Source organism: Mugil cephalus, chromosome 1 (genome assembly GCF_022458985.1).
Source record: "Mugil cephalus isolate CIBA_MC_2020 chromosome 1, CIBA_Mcephalus_1.1, whole genome shotgun sequence".
NCBI classification, from domain to species: domain Eukaryota; kingdom Metazoa; phylum Chordata; class Actinopteri; order Mugiliformes; family Mugilidae; genus Mugil; species Mugil cephalus.
In genome coordinates, this window is record NC_061770.1 from 17,755,234 (window position 1) to 17,779,428 (window position 24,195).

At 42.1% G+C, this 24,195-nt stretch overlaps 3 protein-coding genes across 20 annotated transcripts; 1 reads left to right on the top strand and 2 right to left on the bottom strand.

Annotated features, from left to right (window-relative positions):
- Positions 1–101: 101 nt before the first annotated feature.
- nfyal (nuclear transcription factor Y, alpha, like) lies at positions 102–7,949 on the bottom strand. Of its 18 annotated transcripts, none has more exons than XM_047611763.1 (10): positions 7,804–7,949; positions 6,949–7,048; positions 6,647–6,730; positions 5,593–5,739; positions 3,612–3,743; positions 3,202–3,304; positions 2,938–3,089; positions 2,097–2,270; positions 1,661–1,771; positions 102–1,077 (listed from the first exon to the last, which is right to left on the bottom strand). In XM_047611763.1, exons 2-10 carry the CDS (start codon positions 7,027–7,029, stop codon positions 1,015–1,017), a joined length of 1,047 nt encoding a protein of 348 aa, XP_047467719.1. In that variant the 5' UTR covers positions 7,030–7,048; positions 7,804–7,949; the 3' UTR covers positions 102–1,014. The 18 variants fall into 18 exon arrangements, with proteins under 18 accessions (XP_047467719.1, XP_047467306.1, XP_047467780.1 ...); XM_047611350.1 differs by having other exon boundaries at positions 1,661–1,774; positions 2,920–3,089; XM_047611824.1 differs by having other exon boundaries at positions 102–1,074; positions 6,644–6,730.
- A 798-nt stretch (positions 7,950–8,747) lies between these two features.
- On the top strand, positions 8,748–10,262 carry ngrn (neugrin, neurite outgrowth associated). The gene is made up of 3 exons (XM_047578554.1): positions 8,748–9,226; positions 9,321–9,431; positions 9,515–10,262. Exons 1-3 carry the CDS (start codon positions 8,982–8,984, stop codon positions 10,098–10,100), a joined length of 942 nt encoding a protein of 313 aa, XP_047434510.1. The 5' UTR covers positions 8,748–8,981; the 3' UTR covers positions 10,101–10,262.
- Positions 10,263–10,689: 427 nt separating this feature from the next.
- On the bottom strand, positions 10,690–22,958 carry sort1b (sortilin 1b). Its single transcript, XM_047578543.1, has 20 exons — positions 22,335–22,958; positions 20,497–20,556; positions 20,240–20,313; positions 20,049–20,151; positions 19,775–19,936; positions 19,448–19,521; positions 18,482–18,531; positions 18,111–18,238; positions 17,265–17,409; positions 16,925–17,080; positions 16,492–16,598; positions 16,216–16,318; positions 15,947–16,118; positions 15,554–15,744; positions 15,285–15,474; positions 14,536–14,652; positions 13,910–14,018; positions 13,700–13,812; positions 13,453–13,582; positions 10,690–12,927 (listed from the first exon to the last, which is right to left on the bottom strand). Exons 1-20 carry the CDS (start codon positions 22,608–22,610, stop codon positions 12,913–12,915), a joined length of 2,475 nt encoding a protein of 824 aa, XP_047434499.1. The 5' UTR covers positions 22,611–22,958; the 3' UTR covers positions 10,690–12,912.
- Positions 22,959–24,195: the final 1,237 nt, after the last annotated feature.

A 24,195-nucleotide genomic window follows, 5' to 3' on the forward strand; every position in this document is an offset into this window, starting at 1 on the left:
TTTAACGCTAAGTTAATGGTGGAGAGCTGGGGTGCCCCTTATAATAAATCTAACTTATTAGTGCAGGTGATAGGGATACAAAAAGAAACCCACAAATATCCTCGAGTCTCTTAATAAAATTTAATTGACATAGATTCAATGAATGCAAAGTCCAATCTTTTTTTCATTATAAAAAAAATAACATTGCAGGACTGCATCTGATGGGTAAAAAAAAAAAATAATTCATTTATCTACAATGAAAAACAGGTGGACTCACTGATGAAGCAACTACATGGATAGTGTGTAATGTGGTGTACCACTGAACTTTTTTTTTTTTTTTACTACAAACAATGACTACTTACTGTATAAAATGCATCCACAGAACTGGGCAAATTCGTAAATATATCCAAAAACACTGGGGAAGAAAAGACTCTGTACAACATCTTCACATTAGGACTCAGGCTGGACTTAATCTGCTGAGTCCACCCCTACGGTACGGGGTCGAAAAAAATAAAAATTCAAAACGAGGGGCATCACAAAAGATATACAACAGCAGTGTAGCATTAACGCTAAACAAACGTCTCTGAAAAAAAAAAATAAAACAGCTACCATTTACATAAAATATTTAAAGCAAAAATTAATCACCGACGACAAACTTTCATATTTTTAACACACCAGCTTATGACAGAGTATGGCGTCATGGCTGTCGTTTCCTCTGTGTGACTGGTCCTGGTTACACACAAAAAAAAAAAAAAGATTCCTTTTTCATTATTGTCCAAAAACAAACCCTACGAAAACAAAAAATAAAAAGTTTTCTGCCAGATAAACTGAGCATGATAGCATCTTCCGTTTGGATGAAGACGACCTCAGCAGTCCACGGGCTCCCTGGAAGACCAGTTTAGGAGTAGAGAGATGACAGAAAACTCCCAGTGGCAGCGTTGTGGTTTGGTGGAGGGTAAGAGTGGATGGCGAGGCCGCGGCAGATGGTTGGATGGGATGAAGAGTCTCGGGTGTGGTAGAGTCCAGACAACAGTGCTATGAGACTCTGATCATCTGAGCCACTGTCTCATCTGTCCCCTGGGCCACTTCCTGCTGCTGCTACGTCAGAGGAGCACAAAGGATCAAAGTGAGGACAGAGTCAATTATGACAGCAGGCTTCAATCCACAGTAAACAGTGAAATACACACACAGAGTCACATTCACTTGCCAGTTCATCAGGTACGCTAGTGAAAACAAATGTATTCTAATATAACAGTCCTCAGGGCAGTTGCTAGGAAATATACGCCCCCTGAAAGAACATCGGCGTGGGCCCCTCTACCCCAGGGTTTTTCATTGCCACTTTTTTACAACTGTGTATTATGATGTTTTTCTTTGTTTTTCCGAGTTCTTGTAGGTGCCTTATGTAATACATCCAAAAAAAACATTAATTATTTCGTAGAAAAACCGAGGAAGAACTAACCCACTACTGGAATACACAAAATCTAAATGGGATTCTTAGTATCATAGATCTAGACAGATTCACTTTGCCGTTGTATGTGGAAGACAAGCTCTTGTGAGTAATGTGACCCTTGTCATGCAAAAATTATTAAAACCATCCCAAAGTCAGAGTAAACTGTCCATAATTCTTTCTTATTGTCAGCTATTATGGTGTCTTTTATTTTATAAAGCTGTGAAAACGTACTTGTGCCAAGGCCAGAGCCATTTCCTCCTTGTCCTTAGGGGAAAAGAAACGTCCTCCATCCCCTCGCTTGCGCTGCATCGCGTGGCGATGGCGAGACTCGTGTAGGTATTTCTGCTAGACCGAAAAGCAAAAGCATTGGTCGAAGGACGCGTACAAGGAGCGAGCCAAGAACGACAAGGAAGACAAAATAAAGAAGTACTTGGTGAATGAAACCATTTTGCAAGTCAAACAGATACAGACATGTGACAGACGTATTATTTACAGGCAGGTGTTGCACATGGGTTAAAAACTTTGTGCTTCAGTGGGCGGTAGGAGGAAGTGGAAGAGAAGGTGAATCAAGGATTGTTATCACAGCACAGTCTCCACATTATCTGTTCACATGTGCAGGAAAATTCAACGCCTGTGCGTTCTACTGTTCCAACAAATAGAAACATACCCTTCTTTCTTTGGGGATCTTGCCCTCAGCCTCGAGCTTGGCCCTGGCCTGTCTTCGCTTCAGGATGCGATGGTACTGTTTGGCGTTGACGTACAGAGGCTCCTCCTCGAGCATTTCGGCCCCTGGCAGGGGGATACGCTGCATCGTGGGAACGCCGCCGCCTCCAGGAACCATCTGACAAGACGGAAAGACACAAACAGTCGATGAGTGCTTACAAACTCTGGCATGGAAAGCAAACAACAGAATGTAGCAGTTACAGTGAAAAGAGCAAAATCCCTACTGATCAGCGCTGGGCCTTTACAACGTATCGCAACTCATACGATAAATGTTAGTTGCCTTAAATGCCCATACAGATGTTTTCAATCTAACCGGAGACTACAGGCTGATACCGGGTGGTTGCCTGGAAATGGTATGATGCACTAAATTTCTAATAAGAATAATAAAGGGGCAAGCAGTCCCCCCTTATCATTCTTAGTAAACAGCAATATCCTCACCAAGGCTGGTATATGGCTACAGAAATGGTTTTAAAAAAACAACGTACTGATAGTAAACATGGTAACCACTAAATTTGGATTTAATTGCACTGGCCGAGTTGAGGCACCAACATGGATGTACTGAATGGATGATTTATATAAAATAATTTTAACACATGCTGTAGAAATTACAGAGCGATTACACTTGGTTGGAAAAAAAAAAAGAAAAGAAAAGAAAAAAGAAATGAAAAATTATGAATGAATTTTGTGTTCTCTGACCGTCACCACACCACACCACACCCCGCTGTGTGACTCTAGACTACAAAAAAAAGATAAAAGATGCTGGATACCTCTGCACAAGGTCTTACCATGACCATTCCACCTGCATTGACCATGTTGCCGGAGACGGGCAGGGTGACGGTCACAGTGCCTTGGCCGCTGTTGGTGGTGTTGGTGTTTGCACTCCCTGCTTGTACAATCTGGGCACCGGCCAAGCTGGCAGCTGGAATTGTGATCATTCCTGCAAACGGTGAAAATCGAAACACAGAGGTTATTCAAGAAGGCGGCTCAAACGCGCTCCTGTTAATGAAATCTAAAAAAAAAAAAAACAGAAGGGAGGATGGAGAGTTTACCCTGCTGCAGGACGGTGCCATCTGCATTGACAGGCTGGTAGACGATGGTCTGTCCGTCGGCCGTCTGTGCCACCTGTTGGCCCTGCACACTGATCTGCTGGCCCTTTGGCGGAGGGTGGGAAAAGTAAATCACCTCACATAAATATTTTGCTTCTCATCTTACAGGAATACAAAGCAGTTCACAAACCAAAAAACTCTACGCCAAGATTTATCTCACAGCTATCTTGAGATGTGTGTTTTGAAATTAACTACACAATTAGCTTTGAAAGAAGGTGCCAAGAACCAGAATAATAAAAGGAGATTGCCATAAATCCTTTCGCTCTCCTCTGAGACAATATATTCATTGTGACAGCAAATATTTAATAATCCGATCAAATAACTTTCCACTTTGAATGGTCAGAATGTAACACCTGGTTCTGTCCTGCTGTGATGGCTGTCTGGGGCTGCTGGATGATGATCTGCTGAGGCTGACCCTGCTGGCCCTGGAGCTGGAGAGTCTGACCACCTTGGAGCTGGATCTGACCTGGCTGCACCAGCTGGATCTACACACAGAAACAGAACAACATCCACGTTGATTATCTTCACTTACTACGGTAAATTATTTTACACGTTTCTACTTTACAGCACAGCCATCAATCCATCGTCACAACTATATGATAATCCCACATACAGTGGGGGAAATAAGTATTTGATCCCCTGCTGAATTTGTAAGTTTGCCCACTTCCATAGAAATGATCAGACTCTGGTTTTTATGGTTGTTTACTGGTTATGGGTATAGACAGAATATCAGTCGAAAATGCATAAAAAACACACAATCTAAAAGTTATAAATTGTTATGTATTTTATTAAGGGAAATAAGTATTTGATCCCCAAGCACAACACAAGTCAGTACTTTGTAGAGAAACCTTTGTTGGCAAGCACAGCGATGAGACGTTTCTTGTAGTTGGTCACCAGGTTTGCACACAGCGCAGGAGGGATTTTGGCCCATTCATCTTTACAGACAGTCTCTAAATCCTTCAAGTTTCTTGGCTGCCTCTTGGAAACTCGGAGCTTCAGCTCCCTCCACAGGTTTTCAATCGGGTTAAGGTCTGGAGACTGACTAGGCCACTCCATGACCTTAATATGCTTCTTCTTGAGCCACTCCTTTGTTGTCCTGGCAGTATGTTTTGGGTCATTGTCATGTTGGAAAACCCACCCACGAGGCATCTTCAGTGTTCTTGCTGAGGAAAGAAGGTTTTTGTCCAAGATGTTACAGTACATGGCTGCATTCATTGGCCCCATAATGCGGTGAAGTTGCCCTGTACCCTTTGCTGAAAAACAGCCCCAAAACATGATGTTTCCACCTCCATGCTTAACCGTGGGTATGGTGTTCTTTGGGTCATACTCACGTTTTTTCATCCTCCAAACACGGCGGGTCGAGTTAATGCCAAATAGCTCAACTTTGGTTTCGTCAGACCACAGCACTTTCTCCCAAGCCTTCTCTGAGTCATTTAGATGTTCACTGGCAAACTTAAGGCGGGCCTGTACATGTGCCTTCTTGAGCAGGGGGACCTTGCGGGCACTGCAAGAGTTCAATCCATAACGGCGCAGTGTGTTGCCAACTGTTTTCTTGGTGACGGAGGTCCCAACTGCTTCCAGATCATTAACAAGCTCCTGCCGTGTTGTTTTAGGCTGCTCCCTCACCTTTCTCATCATCATCCTCACTCCATGAGGCGAGATTTTGCGGGGAGCTCCAGACCGAGGACAGTTGATGGTCCTTTTATGGGTCTTCCACTTGCGAATAATGGCACCAATAGTTGTCACCTTGTCACCAAGCCTTTTGCTGATGGTTTTGTAACCTATACCAGCCTTGTGCAGGTCTACAATCTTGTCCCTGACATCTTTTGACAGCTCTTTGGTCTTGCCCATGGTGCTGTAGAAGTTGGAATGTAAGAAACTGATTCTTAGAGCAGGTGTGCTTTATATACATGACGAGTTAAGATCAGGAGTATTGGTAATTAGTTGACTGAGCACAGCTGTGTGCCACATGCGCACCAGCCAATCTGTAGGAGCCTGAATTCTAAGTGAATTGTTGGGGATCAAATACTTATTTCCCTTAATAAAATACATAACAATTTATAACTTTTAGATTGTGTGTTTTTTATGCATTTTCGACTGATATTCTGTCTATACCCATAACCAGTAAACAACCATAAAAACCAGAGTCTGATCATTTCTATGGAAGTGGGCAAACTTACAAATTCAGCAGGGGATCAAATACTTATTTCCCCCACTGTATATTCATTTTTCATATAATTTGTCGACAGTTATACATTTATTGTCAGACTACAATGTCGTGCACATCTTCTGTAGTGGTAATATTTAATGCAAATATCTAAATATATTCTTTACCTGCTGTAGCCCCTGAGCTCCAGATACAGGGACCTGCATTATGGTTTGACCCTGACCCCCTGACATGGCCTGCACCATGATGGGTTGCCCTGACGACGTGATGAGCTGTCCACCGCTCACCTGAACCATCAGGGGTTGACCCTGGACCTACAGAGGCACAGATGAAGCCGTTAAAGCAGCGGTGTTTATGTCAGCACTTCTTACATGTGACTTACAGGGCTGCATGCAAGTGACATCAAACATCAAGGACAACACGGCACTGACAAGAGTTTGATGATTCAATGTCATTCTTTCCGTTTCTGCATTTTGAAGCGTTAGACTACCCAGTTACACGGTGGACCCAAGCAGCATTTACAGTATATTCTCAACAACTTCCCACAAAGTGAAGCCGCAAATGCAAAATGTGTTTTCACATTTTGCATTCACAGGAGCATTGCTGCAGAACCAAGAAGTTCATTTAAACTTCGTGTGAATTAAACACATGCTACCATGAAATTAATTTGCATTTACATATGCAACATGGAAAGTGCGATAACTGAAAGCCTGACACAGCAGATGCACAGATGACACGTGACACTTTGCGACGAGACGGTAAGAAAACTTATATTTAGATGAAGTGACCTGACGGCCTGTAATGGTTGTGGATCCATGCTGCTCAGTGCTGAACCCCAGAAGGTTCTTCTGCTAACTGCAAAACACACGACTCATGTTTCCAACATTTATCATCCTCGAGAACAAGGACAGCATCTGGCTTTCGGAACTTGCTTTTTAAAAGCAAGAGCCAAGCACAACTCAGGTAAACAGTGGTGTTTTTTTCACAGCCAAGGGAGCACAAGCAAAAACCAGAGGCTGACACACTGTGCTGAGGAACATGCAGTTCAGGCAGCTGTAGAACATGCTGGGAGGATATGATGAACCAAACAGCGCAGATGGGTCATAGAGCAAAAAACAAAACAACAACAAAAAAAAAAAAAACAGCCCTGATATAGCATGCGTACTTGATGGGTGAAATACTGTCATGGGCACTGACACAGGGCGGCGGTGACACCACTACCTGGAGTGTCTGCACCTGCTGGCCTGAGGCCGTCACCACTGGCGCCTCTGTTTGCAGCTGCACAGCCGTCACTGTGCCCTGTGTCTGCAGGCAAGGCAGGACAACACAGTCTCAGACAGGTAGGCATCAGGAAATAGACCGGACCTGGAACCCCCCTGGACTGTTTTCTGATGCTGGTGGTTCTTCTTGACACATGTCTTCTTATTGTATACTGTTTATCTTTTTTTGTGAGTGGGTGGGTGAGTGTGGGGGGGGCTTTACCTTACCAAACACAAATGAATCTGAGTCATTTCTGAGCTCACCTGCTGCTGGATCTGTCCATTGGCAGTCTGCACGACAATCTGCTCCCCAGTGGTAGTGGTGGCAGTGGTGTACTGCTCCATAGCTTACTCACACAGTCCTCTTGAGACAAAGACACACAGTATGAGTCGACATGTTTATCTCTATATGTATTTAAGATGCAGCCTACAGTCGTTTGTAATAATTTGCCAAAAAAATGTGTCGTATCTTCAGCCTCCCATCTACGTGTTCGTGTTATTTACACAGGGGCCGTTTAGTGTTTTTTTTTTTTTTTCATTTTAATTCCAACTCGCTACATCTTTGTCCTGTGTCAGATGCCGTGTCTGACATTTAAATGCGACATATTAACCCATTTTGGAGCATTTAGTTTGAGCAGCTCATGTTTGTTCGTTTGTTAGATAATCGAGAGCAAGCTAACAGCTAGCTCCAGTTAGCCAGAAAAGCGTGGTAAAATCCAGAGAGCACAAACAGAGGCTCTCCATCTGGTAAAATGTTAATGCTTGCCTTCTTTTTATGCTGTTGTTTATGACAGACGGCGGTGGTAGCTTGCTAGGCAAAGATTGCCAGTGCTTGCACGATGCTATTATCGACCACCTCTTTGTTCGAGATACATTATTGTAGCTAACCAGCTAACGTTAGCCGAGGCTTGTCGACGGATCATGTTTCCTCGCAGCAGCTCACATCGGGGAAAAGAAGCTAGTATTTTTTCAGCCTTACAACGCAGGGACACGGCGCTCGAAATCAAACTTCCAAGTTTCGAGTTTTTTTTGCATTTAGCAGGGTTAGTAATTTGGTTGGTCCATGACAAACCAATCCGTGCTGACAACTACCAATGCCTTCAATCGGGGCTCCCTTACCGTATCTTCGCTGTCCGGTTTCCCTCTGATTGGCTCTAGTACAGCTCGCTAAAGCCCAATCAACAAAGTGAGCGGACAAAATGGCGCAAATGAAACAACGACGCCCGGGAGGAGGTGCGCAGCTGCGTGACACATGGTTACAGGGGACAGGGCGCGGTGCAGTACCACCGCCGCACGGCAGATGTCGCCATTTAGACTCATTTTTGGCAGTGTTGTCTTTGGCATTGTTTGGCAGTCTAGACGCATCCAAGGCCTATTTCTGCCCTCTACTTTTCATGCCATGCCATTTCTCTTAGTGTTTAATCATATTCTGTCGTATATTCCAGTGGAGTGCAGATACTACAGGCAGCAGTTTTCTTAATTTTGTTCCAGTCTTTCAGATTCAGCAATGTGTACCTGTTAAATAATACCTCTCCCAGGTCTCTGAAAAGTCTCCTCTTTTGAGATAACTATTTCCTGTATTGTAAAATTACATATGTCACTTTCCACATTCACATTTTCCATCAGGATATTTCCCAGTCAGAGCCGGCCAGACCACAGTGTCCGATATTTATTCATTATGGTGATGAATGCGGCGGCTCTCCTCTACTGCAGTTATTGCTTTTACCTATGCTTTCTTGTACATTGTAAAAAATATCCTGCCTTTGCTTCCCTTATCCCATGAGTTCTGACACACACATTTATATGCCATTTATATATACATATATATATATATATATATCTTAGCGCCAGTTCTCGTGGGATATTTTAATTTGACAAAATCTCTGCTTATTATATTAGATGTTTTTTTTATTATTATTATTATTATTTTAAAAATGTGGAAACGTGTGATAACATATATTTACGCGCTTCCTATCACATTAATCTCTTTAGTCAATCGATGTCCACCTAACAATTTCCCCTCCAAGCCGCCAGATGGCAGCAGCGCCGCATGATGATGTAAGACTGGTGTTTGTTTGCGGAAGTGCTTCTGTAGGTTAGCTGCATGGTGGCGGCGTGAGACGTTTTATGTGAAGGTCTTGCTTTTGTTATAAGATAATTGTAACGACATTAAGTCTCTGCGATTAGCTTTAGAATAAGAAGATATATCTCGATCAAAACGAGGCGTGTCAGTGGCTAGGATTGTATTATCATGTCAGTTAATTGGCTGTAAACCTGCAACTCGGCATAACAAGCTGATGCTACATATCAGCATGGCCCGATCTCTTCAGGTCCTCTCCCTCTTCTCCAGGTTTGGTGCTCTCTCGGTGATTCCTCCAGTCTCTGCTAATATCCGTCGATTTGCGAGTAGAGTAGGTGGCAGGAAGGCATGGATGGACCAGGACCGTGTGCACAGAGAGACAGCATCAACCAGAGATGGAGACATGGATGATATGTCTGATGAACTGGAGGATGTGGAGGACAGGCTCGAAGCCTTGATGGAGTGAGATACAACAGCACTGACTACATAGTAATTTATGCCCATGTTAATGCTGTATTTATTAGGACTTTTAAACAGCTTCTCTTGTATTTCTCAGTGAAGGAAGGAAAAGGCAGAGGACTTTGAAGTATCACATCCTGAGGAGGGAGATGACTCCAAAAGGAGCTCCGCAGAGGAAGCTAACCTGGGATGCTATGGAGCAGATCAGGTGAGGGAGCTCTGATGTGTAGATCCAGCCCCTGAAGCAGCCGCTGAATTAAAGCCTTGAACTAAATTTAACCTATTTCCCAGGTTTCTGAAGCAAGAACTGCCAGAGGAGTGGACCGTAGAGCGTCTGGCCGAGGGTTTCTCTGTCACTCCCGATGTCATCTTTCGAGTGCTCAGGAGCAAGTTCGTCCCCTCTCCGGAAAGAAGAGCCAAGCAGAATGCCAAAGTGATGGCTGAACTCGGGCAGCAGGTGCTACCTTCAGGGACACAGCGGGGCATGCAGAAACTTCCCAGGAACCTCACACCAGCCATGCTAGCATCTGGAAATACAGAGGCCGCTTTGGTCCCTGTGGCGAGTCAGACTCAGGTGATTCGAGATGAAGGCTCAGCATCCTTAGCTAAGAGTCCTGTTTCTGTCCCGGTTCTGCCCGGTCAACTCACAGCTGGCATAAGCAAACAGGCCACAGTGACGAGCTCAACCGTAGACAGTGATATTGGAACAAATGCAGGTCCCACAGTGGAGGATGAGGAGGATGAAGATAGCTGGGATGGACGGGTCTGGACGGAGGAAGAACTTGAAGAGTTTATGGAAATGGAAAAACCATCTCCTGTGAGGCAAGTTGGGTGCGAATTCTTTGACTCGGAGGGAAAGTTTTTGTATAGAATATGAGGACTTAATGTGTTGAACTGTTAGCTGAACTTGTGTCATGTTCAGATTGATATTACATCCTGCAATAATCAGCTCAGTGAGTTTTTGAACAGATTATTATATATTATGTTTCGGACAAATGATATTCAAATATGAATAAAAGTATTGTGATTTCTCGTGTAATATGTATGTATTCAACAATTTCTCTTACTTTTTTGGTCCATTTATTACGTGCCTTTCTTTCTCAATTTACTGTTTACTGTTATACTCCCTTTCGTATACACACCAGGAATTCAGAACATAATATACAAGGACTAAAACGACTAATCGTATTTACTTTACAACCAGGTATATAATGGAAACAAGAATGCAGCATTTGTTGAAGAAGACAAATTTTAGTTTCATTTCATACTGAGGAATAATTGCCATAGTTGTCCCACAACCAGAAAGTGCTTTTGTAACTGAGCTCATTGTAAACCACGTAAAGGCGACACTTGATCCACAACTATGTGCAGTTTTTTTGTTGGTTTATTTTTCTTCTTAGGTTTAATTTTCTCGTGTTATTTTTATGCATTCAGATTCATGAGAAATAAGAACTAGGCAACACATGTAGAGGAACATATGAATTTATTGGCAAACCCAAAGAAAATTGTCTCAAATATACAGAAAAGAGAAACATAGCAGATATAAAGGTGTAACCTTGTATATTTACAGAACCAGCACAATTATTTTTAATTTATACAGCAGTCTAAAACTGTAAGAAAAACTGTGTTACCCTCAAATAATGCAACAAATTCTTTAAATAAAATCTTGCCAGGTCTTTCCCAGCTACATAATAACCCTGTATACACTCTGAACTGTGTTTAGGTTGTGTTTGACTATTTCATCAGCTATGAAGATAAGCCTCATACCGACACACGAAAGAGAGAACCAGGTTATTGAAGGGTTGTTTGGTTTGGGTTTCTTTTTTTTCTTTTTTTTCATTTTTGTTTTTTACAAACTATTATAGAGAGTTACCATGCAGTTCAGTGTGAGCTCATGTGAGACAGACATTTACTGTTAAAGAAATCCTCTTAGGCAACAAGTGCAACTCAGGAGTGTCGCTGACATATTGGATGAAACTGGTTACTTATCAGTTGATATACATAATAATCAGTAAATAGGTGGTGGCCACACGTCAGGTCCTCACAGCAGGCACTTGTGTAACCACACCCTATTTAGTGCACTCGGAAACCAGCATGTCACAAAAGGACTAATCCCGTTTGAAAGCAACTTTTTAACACAAGACGGACAAAGTATGAAAACAAACAAAAAAAAAAAAGTAAGACATGACATGATAAGACAGTTTTGCTGAGGAAACGGCAGTTCGTTGTAAAAAACAGATGATCCTGTTGTTGTAGACAATCTACTCCACCTTCAAATTCAATAAAGTTTGCAGCTTATTCAGACAGTTAACGCTTCTAATAGGCTACAGCAGTAGTTAGGCTATACAACATTTACACAAATGAAGAGTCTCTTTTTTTCCACATTGCTAATATGTTTCCATCATCTAATTATATTGGTTATCTGAGTGTGTTGTAAAAAACAAACATCTGTAGATATTCACTATCAAACTATAATCATTTCCAACATTTCTGAACATTTTGTCAAATTATTAAATAATTTCAAAGGTTGTTTAGTACAAAAACACAACTTAAATAGGACTACAGTGATTATTAGTCTTATTACAACAGGTCACGTTTAAGAAAAATCATTGACTCCAGACTCTCATACAAAGGACCTTGTGCTTTAGATAAACTGCAGGCAACGTTTTAAATCCTGTCTTGAAACAGAGACACATCCACCCTGGACATTGACACATTATCTGTTTGGTGCAATGACATTTCCATTTATCAAACAAACCAACTGAAGAGAATAAGAGAGATTGTGCCGATAGGATTATTTCACGTGCGCGGACAATATACTGAATAAACTAAATCTAAACATGTTATTGCTATCAGACTTAATGGAAAGTTCCACTTGTGCCTTATTACTTCCACCCTTGATCCTAAAACCGAGGCCTACCAAAAAAAAGTCTGCAGGCTTGTTTTTCATGTACAGACTAGAAAAGGAATATTTTACAAATCAGCGAAGCTTAAAGCCTCCAGTTTATACACTCATGGCCATCTGCGTCACACTCTTTGACCAACCAATACTTCATCAAACGTAGGGATTATTAAGACGCAAGTAGTCTGGAGGAGTTATAAACCAACAACCAGGTGCAACCTTTCAACACGTACCAAACTGATGTCACTTCAACAACAACGAAAATGAAATAAAAGAAAAACATGTTTATGTACAGTGCATGAGAAAAGGACGCAAATCTTGAAGAGAAGTAGAGGGTATTTCCAGTAGCACTCCCAGGTGACGGGAGAGGCAGGACCCGTAATGCAGTGGTGGTGGATCTATACAACGAGCTTTTCTTTGAAACCGGCTCCTCTGGCTCTGTCAGCAGTTCACAATACCACACATCAGTCCTTCATTCCCTAAAATAAATAACTCTTGAGATTCAAACTCACTCGTGTGAACTGATGACTGAAGCACAACACTACAAGACCTCCTTCATACAGTAGTTTCTCCTCAACTGTGGCATTAGTTCCACAAAGCCTCCGTACATTCATTATACTTCACTGATGACAGCAGGAACAGACTCCTCGTCCGTAGCTGAGGCTAAAGTTTATACTAGAAGGTGAAAAGGAAGAAGTAACTGGAGACAAAAGAGTAATAGGAACAGCGGCTGGCCCCCGGGGTGGACACAAAGCCTATTGCTCAGTTGTGTGACAAGCAGTTCTTGCTATTCGAGAAGATCCTGTGCAAAGAGAAAAAAGAGAAAAGCACCAATGAAGGCAGAGGCCTGATGGGTGAGCAAACAAGAAGCTGATCTGGTTATGTTTACATTAACACACCTAACTTTGTTTCTTCTAAGTGAACTAGAATCTACAAGACGTCTACCACGTTTTGTTTGTGAAAGCAATTCGTTTCCAGTCATGTTAATGTGTTTTCTTTTACCTTAACCAAAACTTATCCCAACCCTAACCAGTTATTTCTAACCACTCCCTGGTAACACTCAGTCAGTATAAACATTAGCTCTCAGCTAATCCTTCTCACCTAAATATGGCTCCAAAAACCAGACAGTTATGGCCAAACGCCAAACTTGATGGCAGTAATTGGCCTTTTGTTAGTATTACACTAAACTCTTAATATAAAAGTGTTTTTGCAGAACTAGCATTAGCTGTTAATCTCACTGTCAATCTCCTTAACCATAAATTCATATCTGGTGCCCATATTTCTATGTCCAGGTTGCATATGAAGGAAGAAGGGACTTTAAACGCACCTCATCTGAGTCATCATGAAACTCTATTTTGCCGTTTGGAGAGTGGTTGGTCTCCAGCGGGTCGTCCACCCCCTCAGCTGCAGTGTCCTCAACATGCTGCTGCAGCACAGAGTACCTGTGAACCAAGAACCTGTAGGACACAGTCAAAACCAAATTAAAGTCATTTTAAAGTTATCAAACTCAATGAATCAGTGTTTTAAAAATTCCCAACATCGATATATTCCCCTGTGCGCAAAGAAACACTAACCTGCCGCCGCAGACATATTTCTTGATGAAGACGACTCCAGCTGCAACGCTCACAATCATGATAATGATGACCGTTATCACGATGGGTACAGTCCTGGAGGTGTGGCTCTCGATCTGTAAAAACAAAAGTGGGCAAAAAAAGTTGCAAAATGTCCGCATCCACTTATGTTTAAAGCATTTTCAGTACGTCTTAGAGAGCGGAGATACTTACCAGGAGATCTGGCGCCACCAGGTCACTCACACATCTCTTACTGAGGTCGATCTCTTTACGCTGAGGCTCCTTTCCTCCCTCGCATTTATCTCCAGGGATTTTCCTATAGCTGTGGCCCAATAGCACACTTGTGATTTTATGATCTCTCAAGAGTGTAAGACAGTTAGTAGGAGGTTTGTATTTGGTTTATCCCTACTTACCATATTTAAGATATAAACTAATCTGAATCCATACAACAACTGTCTGCTCGTCCATAGTAATTTAAATAATATATGTATTATTCGTTTTCTATTAAGTCAATCACCCACAAGACCAAAAATATCTTAGGCATTTCTGGTCAGCATTCACTTTTGCTCTCACCCTCATCTGCTTCCTCTGACTGCTCTCTGCATGACAACTACTTCCTCATTTTCATCACTGGGCTCCTCTGAGTGCGATCCTTAGTTTCTCTCTCTATTATAAAATACAGGAGTGGCCTCGCAGAAAATATGAGTCACTGCTGGTTAACGCATGCCATCACGGATACCCTGCCTGTTTACAGTAATTTTGTCAATGAATAACCGATGTCAAACATTAATAAAATATTGGTGACAATCAGAAGTCTCTCTCTGAAGCCGGGTTCTTACCCACTAGTCTGCAGCTGCTCCTCTTTGCCGTGCAGACAGAACTCCAACACTTTGCCTTTCAGGTCCGGCTGCTCCACACACTCTGAGCTGTTCTCTTTACGGTAGTATCCAAAGTCACTGCATAGGGTCAGAGGATAAGAGGATGCTTAGCAATTGATGGAAGACATTAATCTACATTTGGGCCTCGTTCAGACCTCGCATTAACATCTGTGGTGCATCAGCACATGGTACGAGAGGCATTCAGGATGCACTTGAGAGATTTTCAAGAGTGTCAAAAGAGAGTCAAAATGATTCCCATTTGCAAAACTGCAATATTGAGATGGGATCTGATGAGATGACTGGAGATGCATTTTAATTCTGGCCACTTGGAATCAGATTACCAAAGTAGGATGTTCATGCAAAGTCTGAATAGGTCTTGGTCTTGGTCATGTATCCCATTATTAGTTGTGCTTGTACAATTTAAAGTAAAAATCCTCTCCAGGACACAGTTACACTGGTATTGTGACGTGTTTAATGTTAACCTTTCCTTAAGTTACTTTCACATGCCTTTAAAGAGTAAACATTTTCAGATGAGATCCGGTAACAGACATGACACTACATATTTATTTTGAATATAAATAAGAACATTTTTCATTTAGACTTACTTCAGAAAGCAGGAAGAGAATCCACCTTTGTAAGTGTAAAACCGTCATGCTCGGCCCCCCAGCATAGTTCTGACCTGAGCTGATGAATGTAACTCAAAGTCTTACCAGAGGAAGTCATCCAGGGTGCATGGACACGGGGTTGGCTGTTTGGTGACCTGGTAATCACGTCCATTATAGCAAACAGAGTCCTTTCTGAGACGCAGGAACTTCTCCTTGTATCCCAGCATGCAGCCGTCATTGGGGTCACTGATGTCATCAGAATGGGCCAGCCACGACACATAGTCCGAGTCCACACCTAGAAACACCTCATCCGTTTATAATCAAACCCTAAATATTCACAATATATCTCCACAATGAAGTAATCTGTTACTCACAGTCTCTGGTGAGAAGATCCCTGAAGTCAATGGTGATGGAGATCCAGTTCTGGCTGATGAGGGAGTCTCTGTAGCCCCAGATGCTGACGTTCATGGAGCGAGCTCCCGGCTCTGAGGCCAGCCCAGTGAAGAAGATGGGCTCTTGGGTGAAGACGTACTCACCCCAGCACTGTCCTTCATCAGTGGAAAATCTATCAGGTTTTAGAAGAATGTTCAAGCGTCAGCAAAGACCCAAGAAACAGGTAGGTGTAAATGAATGATGTTCCTTTTAGATGGTGTCAAGGTGCTGCAACTGTGCATCGTTATCCTCATGTTATAATGAGTTCCATTTAATTCAGATGATCACATACAGCTATACACTTAAATAGGTTAATACTGGTTAGTGTAACTCACTTGACCCTTGTAATAGGTTGGTTGGGGGTGTGCTCTACGGCCACCAGAAGCCCTCCTGAGTCCAGAATAGCGTAGTGATGCGGCCCATCGAGGGCCTTCAGCCAGGTGTAACCTCCATCATCAGACACATACACATCGGGCCTCATCACTGAGATGGCATCACCAACACTTCCTGATGATGAGACATAGAACACAAGAGTTCAGAGCCCAAAGAACAACCCTATGGTTTATCCAGAATTAATAAGTTTAAGTTCTGATGTGAGAGTTACCATGAGCCAAGATGAGACCCACAGCGTTGGGTTCAGACAGAGGCTGCACGGGGACATTCAGCTTCTGAGCAATACTGTAGGCTGCGTGGATGTGAAGACTGCACTGTGGGGCAAAAACACAAGCAGCATCTGGTTGTTTACAGTATCGACAGTGAGAGTCACAGAAATCCACATTGCAAAAACTTCAAAACTTAATATGACACTGAAGAGACACACAGCGTTTTCATCAAGTCAAACATACTTTTTCACACATTTCCTCTCTTTTTTTTTTTTTACCTTTTCTGGGTCCTTGGCTGTGGCATCACACTTGGTGTTGGCGGGTTTCCGCAGAGGAACCCATTCCCCTCCTTGATCGAAGGACACCACGGACTGCACCGAGTTATCTGAAACAACAAGACAAGAACCAAACATTAACATGCCGGCAGGAATTCAGTGGAGGCCCCTATCTGGAAACAGTGTGGGAAAACATTTACAAGTAAGCCAGAGTAAGCAGTGCCAGGGTCGAATCCACGCTGTAAAAGGTTTCACTGGGGATGTGAGGTATTTCTGATTCATACATCTAACACTGAACAGCTAATTAAATATTTACCTGACACTCTCCCTCTGGTATGTAACGGAGAAGTCATATGTGTGTTTGTGTTTGGGGAAATTTGAGTACAAGGATATGTTGGTGTTCCTTTATCTAAGCACAGCAGGTTAACGGGGCTACCTTCAGCCAGGACGCTGGTGATGAAAACCCCTCGCAGGGAGGTGACATTAGTGAAATCTGTATCACCCCCCGTGGTGGTGTACAGGTGGCGCTCCAGTGACTTGGAGTAGACAGTGCCTCGGTCATCTGATGCATAAATTGTACCAAATCCAGTATCTGTGGGAAAAAAAAGACATGACACATGGGGATAATGAAGTTTACTATATCCTCAAAAGTATGTGGACGCCAGAGTATTACTGAAGTCAGGCACTAATGTTTGTGACTCTTTAACATAAGTGATTTACAAGGACTACGAATCTGTCTGTTACTGAAGAATAAAAGTGCCGCAGTAGGGACTGACCTCCTGGCTCATCAACGTGCATGAAGACCATTTCATCATTCGCTGCCAGGATGGAGTAGAACTGCTCGTGGCCAACAGGAGGCAGCTGGGCCATGTTCCAAGTGTCACCCTGATCCACGGACACATGGATCATCCTCAGAGTGCCCTGCAGAGAGATGGGTGGGAAATGAAGACCGAAGCGTGGATGAGGACTGTAACATTTTACAAATTAACTTCATTTTCTACAGTATACACACACGCACAGTAAAATATCTCCTGAGAGTTTAATCCATGCTAAATGCGTGCTTTGTGTTTTGTGTTTTTTTTATAGGTGTGTACTACTGTGTCTCTTCTGTCTTAGTGTAACCTGCATTGTATTTTCAAATTGCTGCTGCTGCTTTCCCCTTTTAACCCTATGTTGATTATATTTTGCATCGCATTTCATTTTTAGGAGTTTTTAGGACTACAGCTGGAAATTAGCTTCATTAGCTAAAGCTGACACTTTGTACAGGGGTTTAACAGGGACTGTTCACATCACAATAAACTAATAAACTAATATTTTCACAGTCGTGACAACCACATGATCATGATATAGGGCTAGCATTTAGAGAGCTGTTCATATATAACGATAAATTCAGGAAACACGAGGGAGAAAAATCAATATTCTTATCGTTATCTGAACACTTCTCCATCAGCTGTGACTGGTATTTTTCTTCTTCCCCATACGCTATCTACCAGTGTTATTTTAACTCAGTAACTTCTCATTCAAACCACACACAACTATAGAAAGAATATCTGTTTTTTGCTGTCACATTCGTACAAAGGTCTAAGTGATTAATATTTTTTCTGATCTTCCTGTGTACTGACCTTGCCTGTCATCACTGAGGCAAAGAGGAAGCGTCCACCGAGGCCAAAAGAGTAGATCTTACTGGCGACGGTCTTGATCACTCGTCCGTAGTCCGACGTCCTCTTGAGTTCCAACATTCCCCTGTCACCTGCAAAAATTTTTTTTAAAAAAGACAACTTATAAATATAAGGGGAACACATCCATGGAAATATACATGTAACTAATAGATATGTTTAATATTTATAATGATTAAACTAAATTGTGAAAATAAGGCTAAACAGGGTACAGGACTATTATCTGCTGTCCTCAGTCATTTGCATGTAGAAAAGTTGCATGCATGTGAAGTTACAGAGGTGTTTTGTCATTTTTGCTTAGAGAGGAGATCACTTACTGCAGGATCCGTTGGGGTTGGCCGTAAAAAATATGGTATTTTTCGATCCCCTAGAAGTAGAGAGGAAAGTAAGGAGAATATAAGAAATGCTGAGGAGAAATCAACCGGTAACTCAACTCTCATTACAGGATTCATTAAGATTCCTTCACAATCTATTCCTAGAAATCCTAGATCTATTTCTATTGTAATACCGCAGGCTTTGCTTTACGGTGAAGTTGAATGTATTGAAGTTACATTGCTTTACAGTGAAATCACATGGCATGGCTTATCAAACACAACCAGCCCTTCTTAAATATGTACTCCCTTTGAGTGCTGTGTTTTGACTCCAGAAATCTCCTGTCCCAGTTGAAAATGACCCATTTTCTCGCAGCCTGTTCAGATCAGCATCTTCTGGGACACTAATAAAAGGTTATATTACGGGAAGGCTGCTTTGTACTTGATGTTCTCTCAGACTCAGTGACTTTGACAACGCAGCCGTTCAACTGAAACTGAAAAGCAATTTTTTTGAGCCGAGAGGGTTACTACCTGACACATACCAGGAACTGGCTCAATAACACAACTAGGCCACAACACAACCAGTCAAAGAGTCACAGAGTGCAATTGTGTTTTACTGCCTGTTTGGTAAAGGTGCTGCAACAATAAAGCTTTATCTCATCAATATGATAAAAGTTTCCTTAACGAAAGGGGGACAAGTTAGTATAATTTTGAAAAAGCCAAACGTGTTGAAACATATTCTGCATGCAATGAAGCGGATCGAGACACTAAAACAAAAAGGGCCCATCTGTCTACGAGAGTGTATATCACTTCTTGAAATCTTAACCACATACCAGAGCCGTAAGAATGGCGTTTGTCCACTTCTACCTAATCTTGCCTAACAGACATTCTACCTTGAACTGAATGAGACCAGTATTTGTCCGTTGAGTACGTGATAAGGGGACTAATATGTCAGTTTGTTTTGCCTCTTACCACTTCACCAGACACACCATGCTGTGGATCTTTTTCCAGTTGCTGCCAAAATCCTCAGACAGCCACAAATCATTCTGTGGATGACCAACATATTAAATATTAACTTTGCACCTTTACAGAAAGGTTGACATACAGGAGTTGCTCATAAACACCACAGCTATGCTAATAAATGTACTACACCCAAACACACAAAAAATATAGGTCACACAAATTCTTTTTATAAATGATTAGCTGATGATATGATTATAAAGACAAACATAACCTAACTAACCTAGATCCGAAATGGTCTTACATACAAAATGTAAAACTTTAACATCCACTACTCACGCTTGTGCTGAGGACAAGCAGCACTTTGGAATCTGCAGGGTTGTATGTGATCTGCATCATCGGATTGAAAGGCAAGTCCCGGTGGGTGAAACTCTTTCCAAAGTCATCAGAGACAAAAATCCGAGACTCGAGCGCGTCAGATATTTCACCCGTCAGGATCACCTAAAAGCAAGAGCCCAAAATGTTCCTTAGGAACACGCAACTGCACTGCTACACACAACAATGACTACATGAAGCATAAACGTGGAGAGGACTTGACGGGGGCTCGTCTTACTTTCCCTGAGTTCTCGGGGCCGATTGAAAGGCCAAACTCTGATCTGATGAAGGTGTTGTTGATGAGGTTGGTCACGTCCTCAAACGACTTCCCGTAGTCCTCACTGAAAGACGAGGGGGTTTCAACAAAATTAAAGACAAATCAACTACCAACCATGTGCATTTGCTAATCGGTGAGGTCGCAAGAATTACCTGCGATAGAGTTTGGACTGCCCGAGTCTTATCATGAAGAAAGGCACCTGAAAAGTCGTCAAAGCCAGGATGACCTGCACAGAATGGAGGTTCAGTTTAAGGGAAGTGGAGCATGTATTGTATACAATACTCTCTGTGGGTAGACTGTCTTCCACTGTCTCATTACATACATCCATGTCTGTCCTATTCATGTCACAGAAGAAAACCACTGCATGAGAAACATGCTAGGTGCATAGGAGGATAATTATGACTCTCACCCCAGTTCCATCTCCAACCCAGGCAAGAGACACCGACCCACTCAGGTCATTGAAGGTATACTGAAGGGAAGAGAAAACACATATTCACATATAAAATACATTAGAGTAAGCACACTGAAAACTCTTGAGGAAGTTGAAGAATGTGTTTGAACAGTTGAATGACAAAAGGAACAATCATCTCAACGGGGGCCAAAGCTTATTTGTGACTTCTGCCTCCACAATGTGTATTTTTTGCTTTGACTGGCAACGTGTTTCCATGGATGATAAAGTGCACACAGCGAAGTACCACTTATGCAAACAGACAGGCATTTCAGCAAACACAAGGCTTGAAGCTAATTGCCCTCAGCAGACCTCAGAATGCAGATAATGAATACCACGAGATCAAGAATTAGATTTTCTGATGATCCAAATAGTCTCTTTCACTTTTATTGTAAGAAAGACTCCTGCTTCCTGTTATAGAGGTCATGATATTCAGTGGTGAATAGTCACACCAGTGGGAGGCTGGAACAAGGAGGCTGAGTCTTCAGGAATTCTGTGGACTTCAGATTACTGAGGTCAAGTATACAAAAGCTGTAATGCAAAGTTGATCACATGGCACCGAGGAGGTAGGCAAATAAGCAGCAAAGGGCTGCACTGAATTCAGGCGCTTGGACAGATATTTGCTAACCATACAGTGAAACTGTCAGGTCTGCAGAGAACATGTTTTGCGTTCTACCTTCTCCAGGAAGTCCAAGTAAAACAGTCCCAACTTTCTAACTGCCTTGACTCCTAAGAAAACGCAGCTTTTAATTACAAAATAAATACCACATGGGCAGTCACATGAATTCCCCTGAGCCTGTCAACATTCACGGGGGCTCACTCTCGGTGCGGCAGAGCGAAGTGTGATAGTTTAATCCAGAACACGGCTGCATGCTTGAGAAAAATAAACCATACGCCAGTTCATTAGGTACATTAGTGCAAACAAATGCACAAAATCTTCTCTTAACGACGGTGGGTTTGTATGGTATTCAGCATTTGTTTAAAATAACCACCGCCGTTGATTCAGCTGTTTCATTTTAAAAGCCTATGGTTTGAATTACTGTTTAACCGCATTGTCTTGTCAGGTCAAATAAACTTTGATTTGACCCGACACAGGTTTCTTCATTACTTTAACGGCCCCAGTTTAGTCAGAAAGCTCGACCACACGATACAAACACTTTAGTGTTTATTTCAATGCAGTTTAACAGCACCACAAACTAAATCCTCCAAAAATGATCACACAGCTAAATTATCACCTTTCTTTAACAGTTTATCATAAATAAACCTTATAGCATTCATGAAGATTTACTGCAAGGCTGTTATATTAGAATGCATTTGCTTACGCTGGTGTCCCTAATGTTTTGTGAAGTAGGTAATAAGCGTAAGTGCAGCCTTTGAAGATGTAAACAGGTCTGGTAGCCTATGAGCAGAAACCTACGCCCAGGTCTAAAGCATGAGGAACATGGGCTTTATCCCAGTTTCACTTCATTGTATTTCAATGCACCAAATACTAAAGAGAGGAGATCATGGTATATCATAAGTGCAGCCAACACAAAGGCCTTATGTTACATTAAATGACTGTTAAGATTTAAGAACATGGGATTATACTAAAACCACATTGGGTATTTTGATAGCAGTCGTCCTGGGCTTCAGGGCTTACAGGTGAATGGAAAAAACAGCCCGTCAGTAGCTAGGTTTCTCACAACACTGAATAGCTGATTAGGCCTGTTCGTGCACCTGCTTAGCACCTGCGCATCACCTTCGCCGAGGCTCATTTAATTGTCGTGCGAAGTGAAACGGGACCTCAGTTGGTAACTTACACGGTGGGTGTTGTCTGCCAACTTGGTGCCGTATTCATGAAGAGCTTTGCACGGGTCGTCCTGCTCCGCGCTCCTGCGCTTTATCTTGTGATTTCGGGACGCAGCCAGCCATCCGGGCAGAGACCTCTTCACGATGTTCGCAGCTTTCTCTCCGGTGTTTGAACGCCTCTCAAAAACCGACAGTCCGAAGGCTCCGGGTCTCTGCTGAAAATCTGCACCGGCTGCGAGAGAGCTGCAAACGGATACGAGCAGGATACCGCGTAGAAAAAGTCCCATCCTCGCTGGTGGTGTCACTGACGAACACGACAAAACGAGAAAATAACCACGAGACGAGTCTTTGTTTATTCCGGTCTTGCTTAGAAATTGAAGGTCGCTATAGCTCTTCCGCGGATGACATCAACAAAACAGTAGTCCTCTTGACAGCGACTATTTCTGGCTTTGAAAACACGGAGCGTCCTCAAAGCTCCCGATTATTCCACCGCACAGCAGCGGTAAAAATAAACAGGCAGGGAAAAAAACGATTTAATTAATTAACCGCGGTGTCGGTGACCAATTATAGGCACTATAAGTCCTTAGCCAGCATGATGTACACTGTAACATTCACAGTAATTGTGTCTGCAGGTCGTAATGCTGTATGCAAAGGAGGGGCGCTCTGATTGGCTGTCCTCCATTCCGCGTTTCCAATTGGTTAAAATTTTAACGGGGCGGGGCCTAAAGACGGGCTGCATAATTAGCTGTCAAGGGCTGTCAAGACAGGTTGAGGAGTACTATAGTGCAGCTTTATCCAGACAGAACTTCCTCTAAAGGCAGAAAAAAATAGCATTATAGGCCATTACTAATCAGTAATCAGGACAATAGGAGTATAAGGACATTCTGTGTTTTAAAAAAAAAAGGTAATATAATATAATGCTAAGATTATAAAATATAGACAGTGGTAGTAGTTTGTGCAAAATAAGGTAGTACAAAAAAAGCAGACTGTGCAAAAAAAATCTCTGTAAAAAAAAAACATTTTTTCTTTCATATAGATTATACACTGTTTTATATGCAAATACACTTTGAGTGAAAGTGGGAAATATTTCATTTGTCCTCAAAGGAATGCAAACATACGTAAAAAATAATTACAAAACAATGTGTGCTTTGAGTTCAGAGGTATGGCTTTTGTTTGAAAGGATTTTGAGTAAAGTACTAATGCGTGGAAACAGTTCACATGTCAAACATCTGGATCTGCTGTGATGTCAAGAAATTCATAAGAGATTAAATGAGACTAAACTATCTCATTCTTTCCACAATGAACTGAAATTGTGCATGCTATGTGAATTGAAATAACTTGGAGAGAGAAAAAAAAAAAAACAAGCACCAATGCAACACAATACGTTGTTACATATGGTGGCTCCTCTCCAAATGTGTAGCCTGCCATTGGCATAACTACACAGAATAAAACACTAAATATTCAGTTCTTAGACTGTATTTTGAGATAGCTCTGGTGTGATGTTCTGATCATGAAGGCCATACTTGGAAAATATCAGGTCAATAACAATTTAATATCTCATCTTGTGTGAATTAATCTGAGTGAACGTGTTTGTATAGCCTGGTGCACTCTCAAATTATATTTGTCAATTTGATTTTGCCTATTGTACTGAGTCATATTGAATTTGGTACATTTGTGCATGTGATAGAACAGCGGGTCATGACTGCTGGTCATGTGTTACAGAAAAAATGTCTTAACTCAGAGCTGCCGTGGGCCTGCCTGTACATAATCATACCAGAAACTAATTTAATTATTAGAGTGTTGAGTTTTAAATTTCCATTCTTCCGTACAACCTCCTGTTGCATGTAGAAGGAAAAATATCTCCTTGACAAA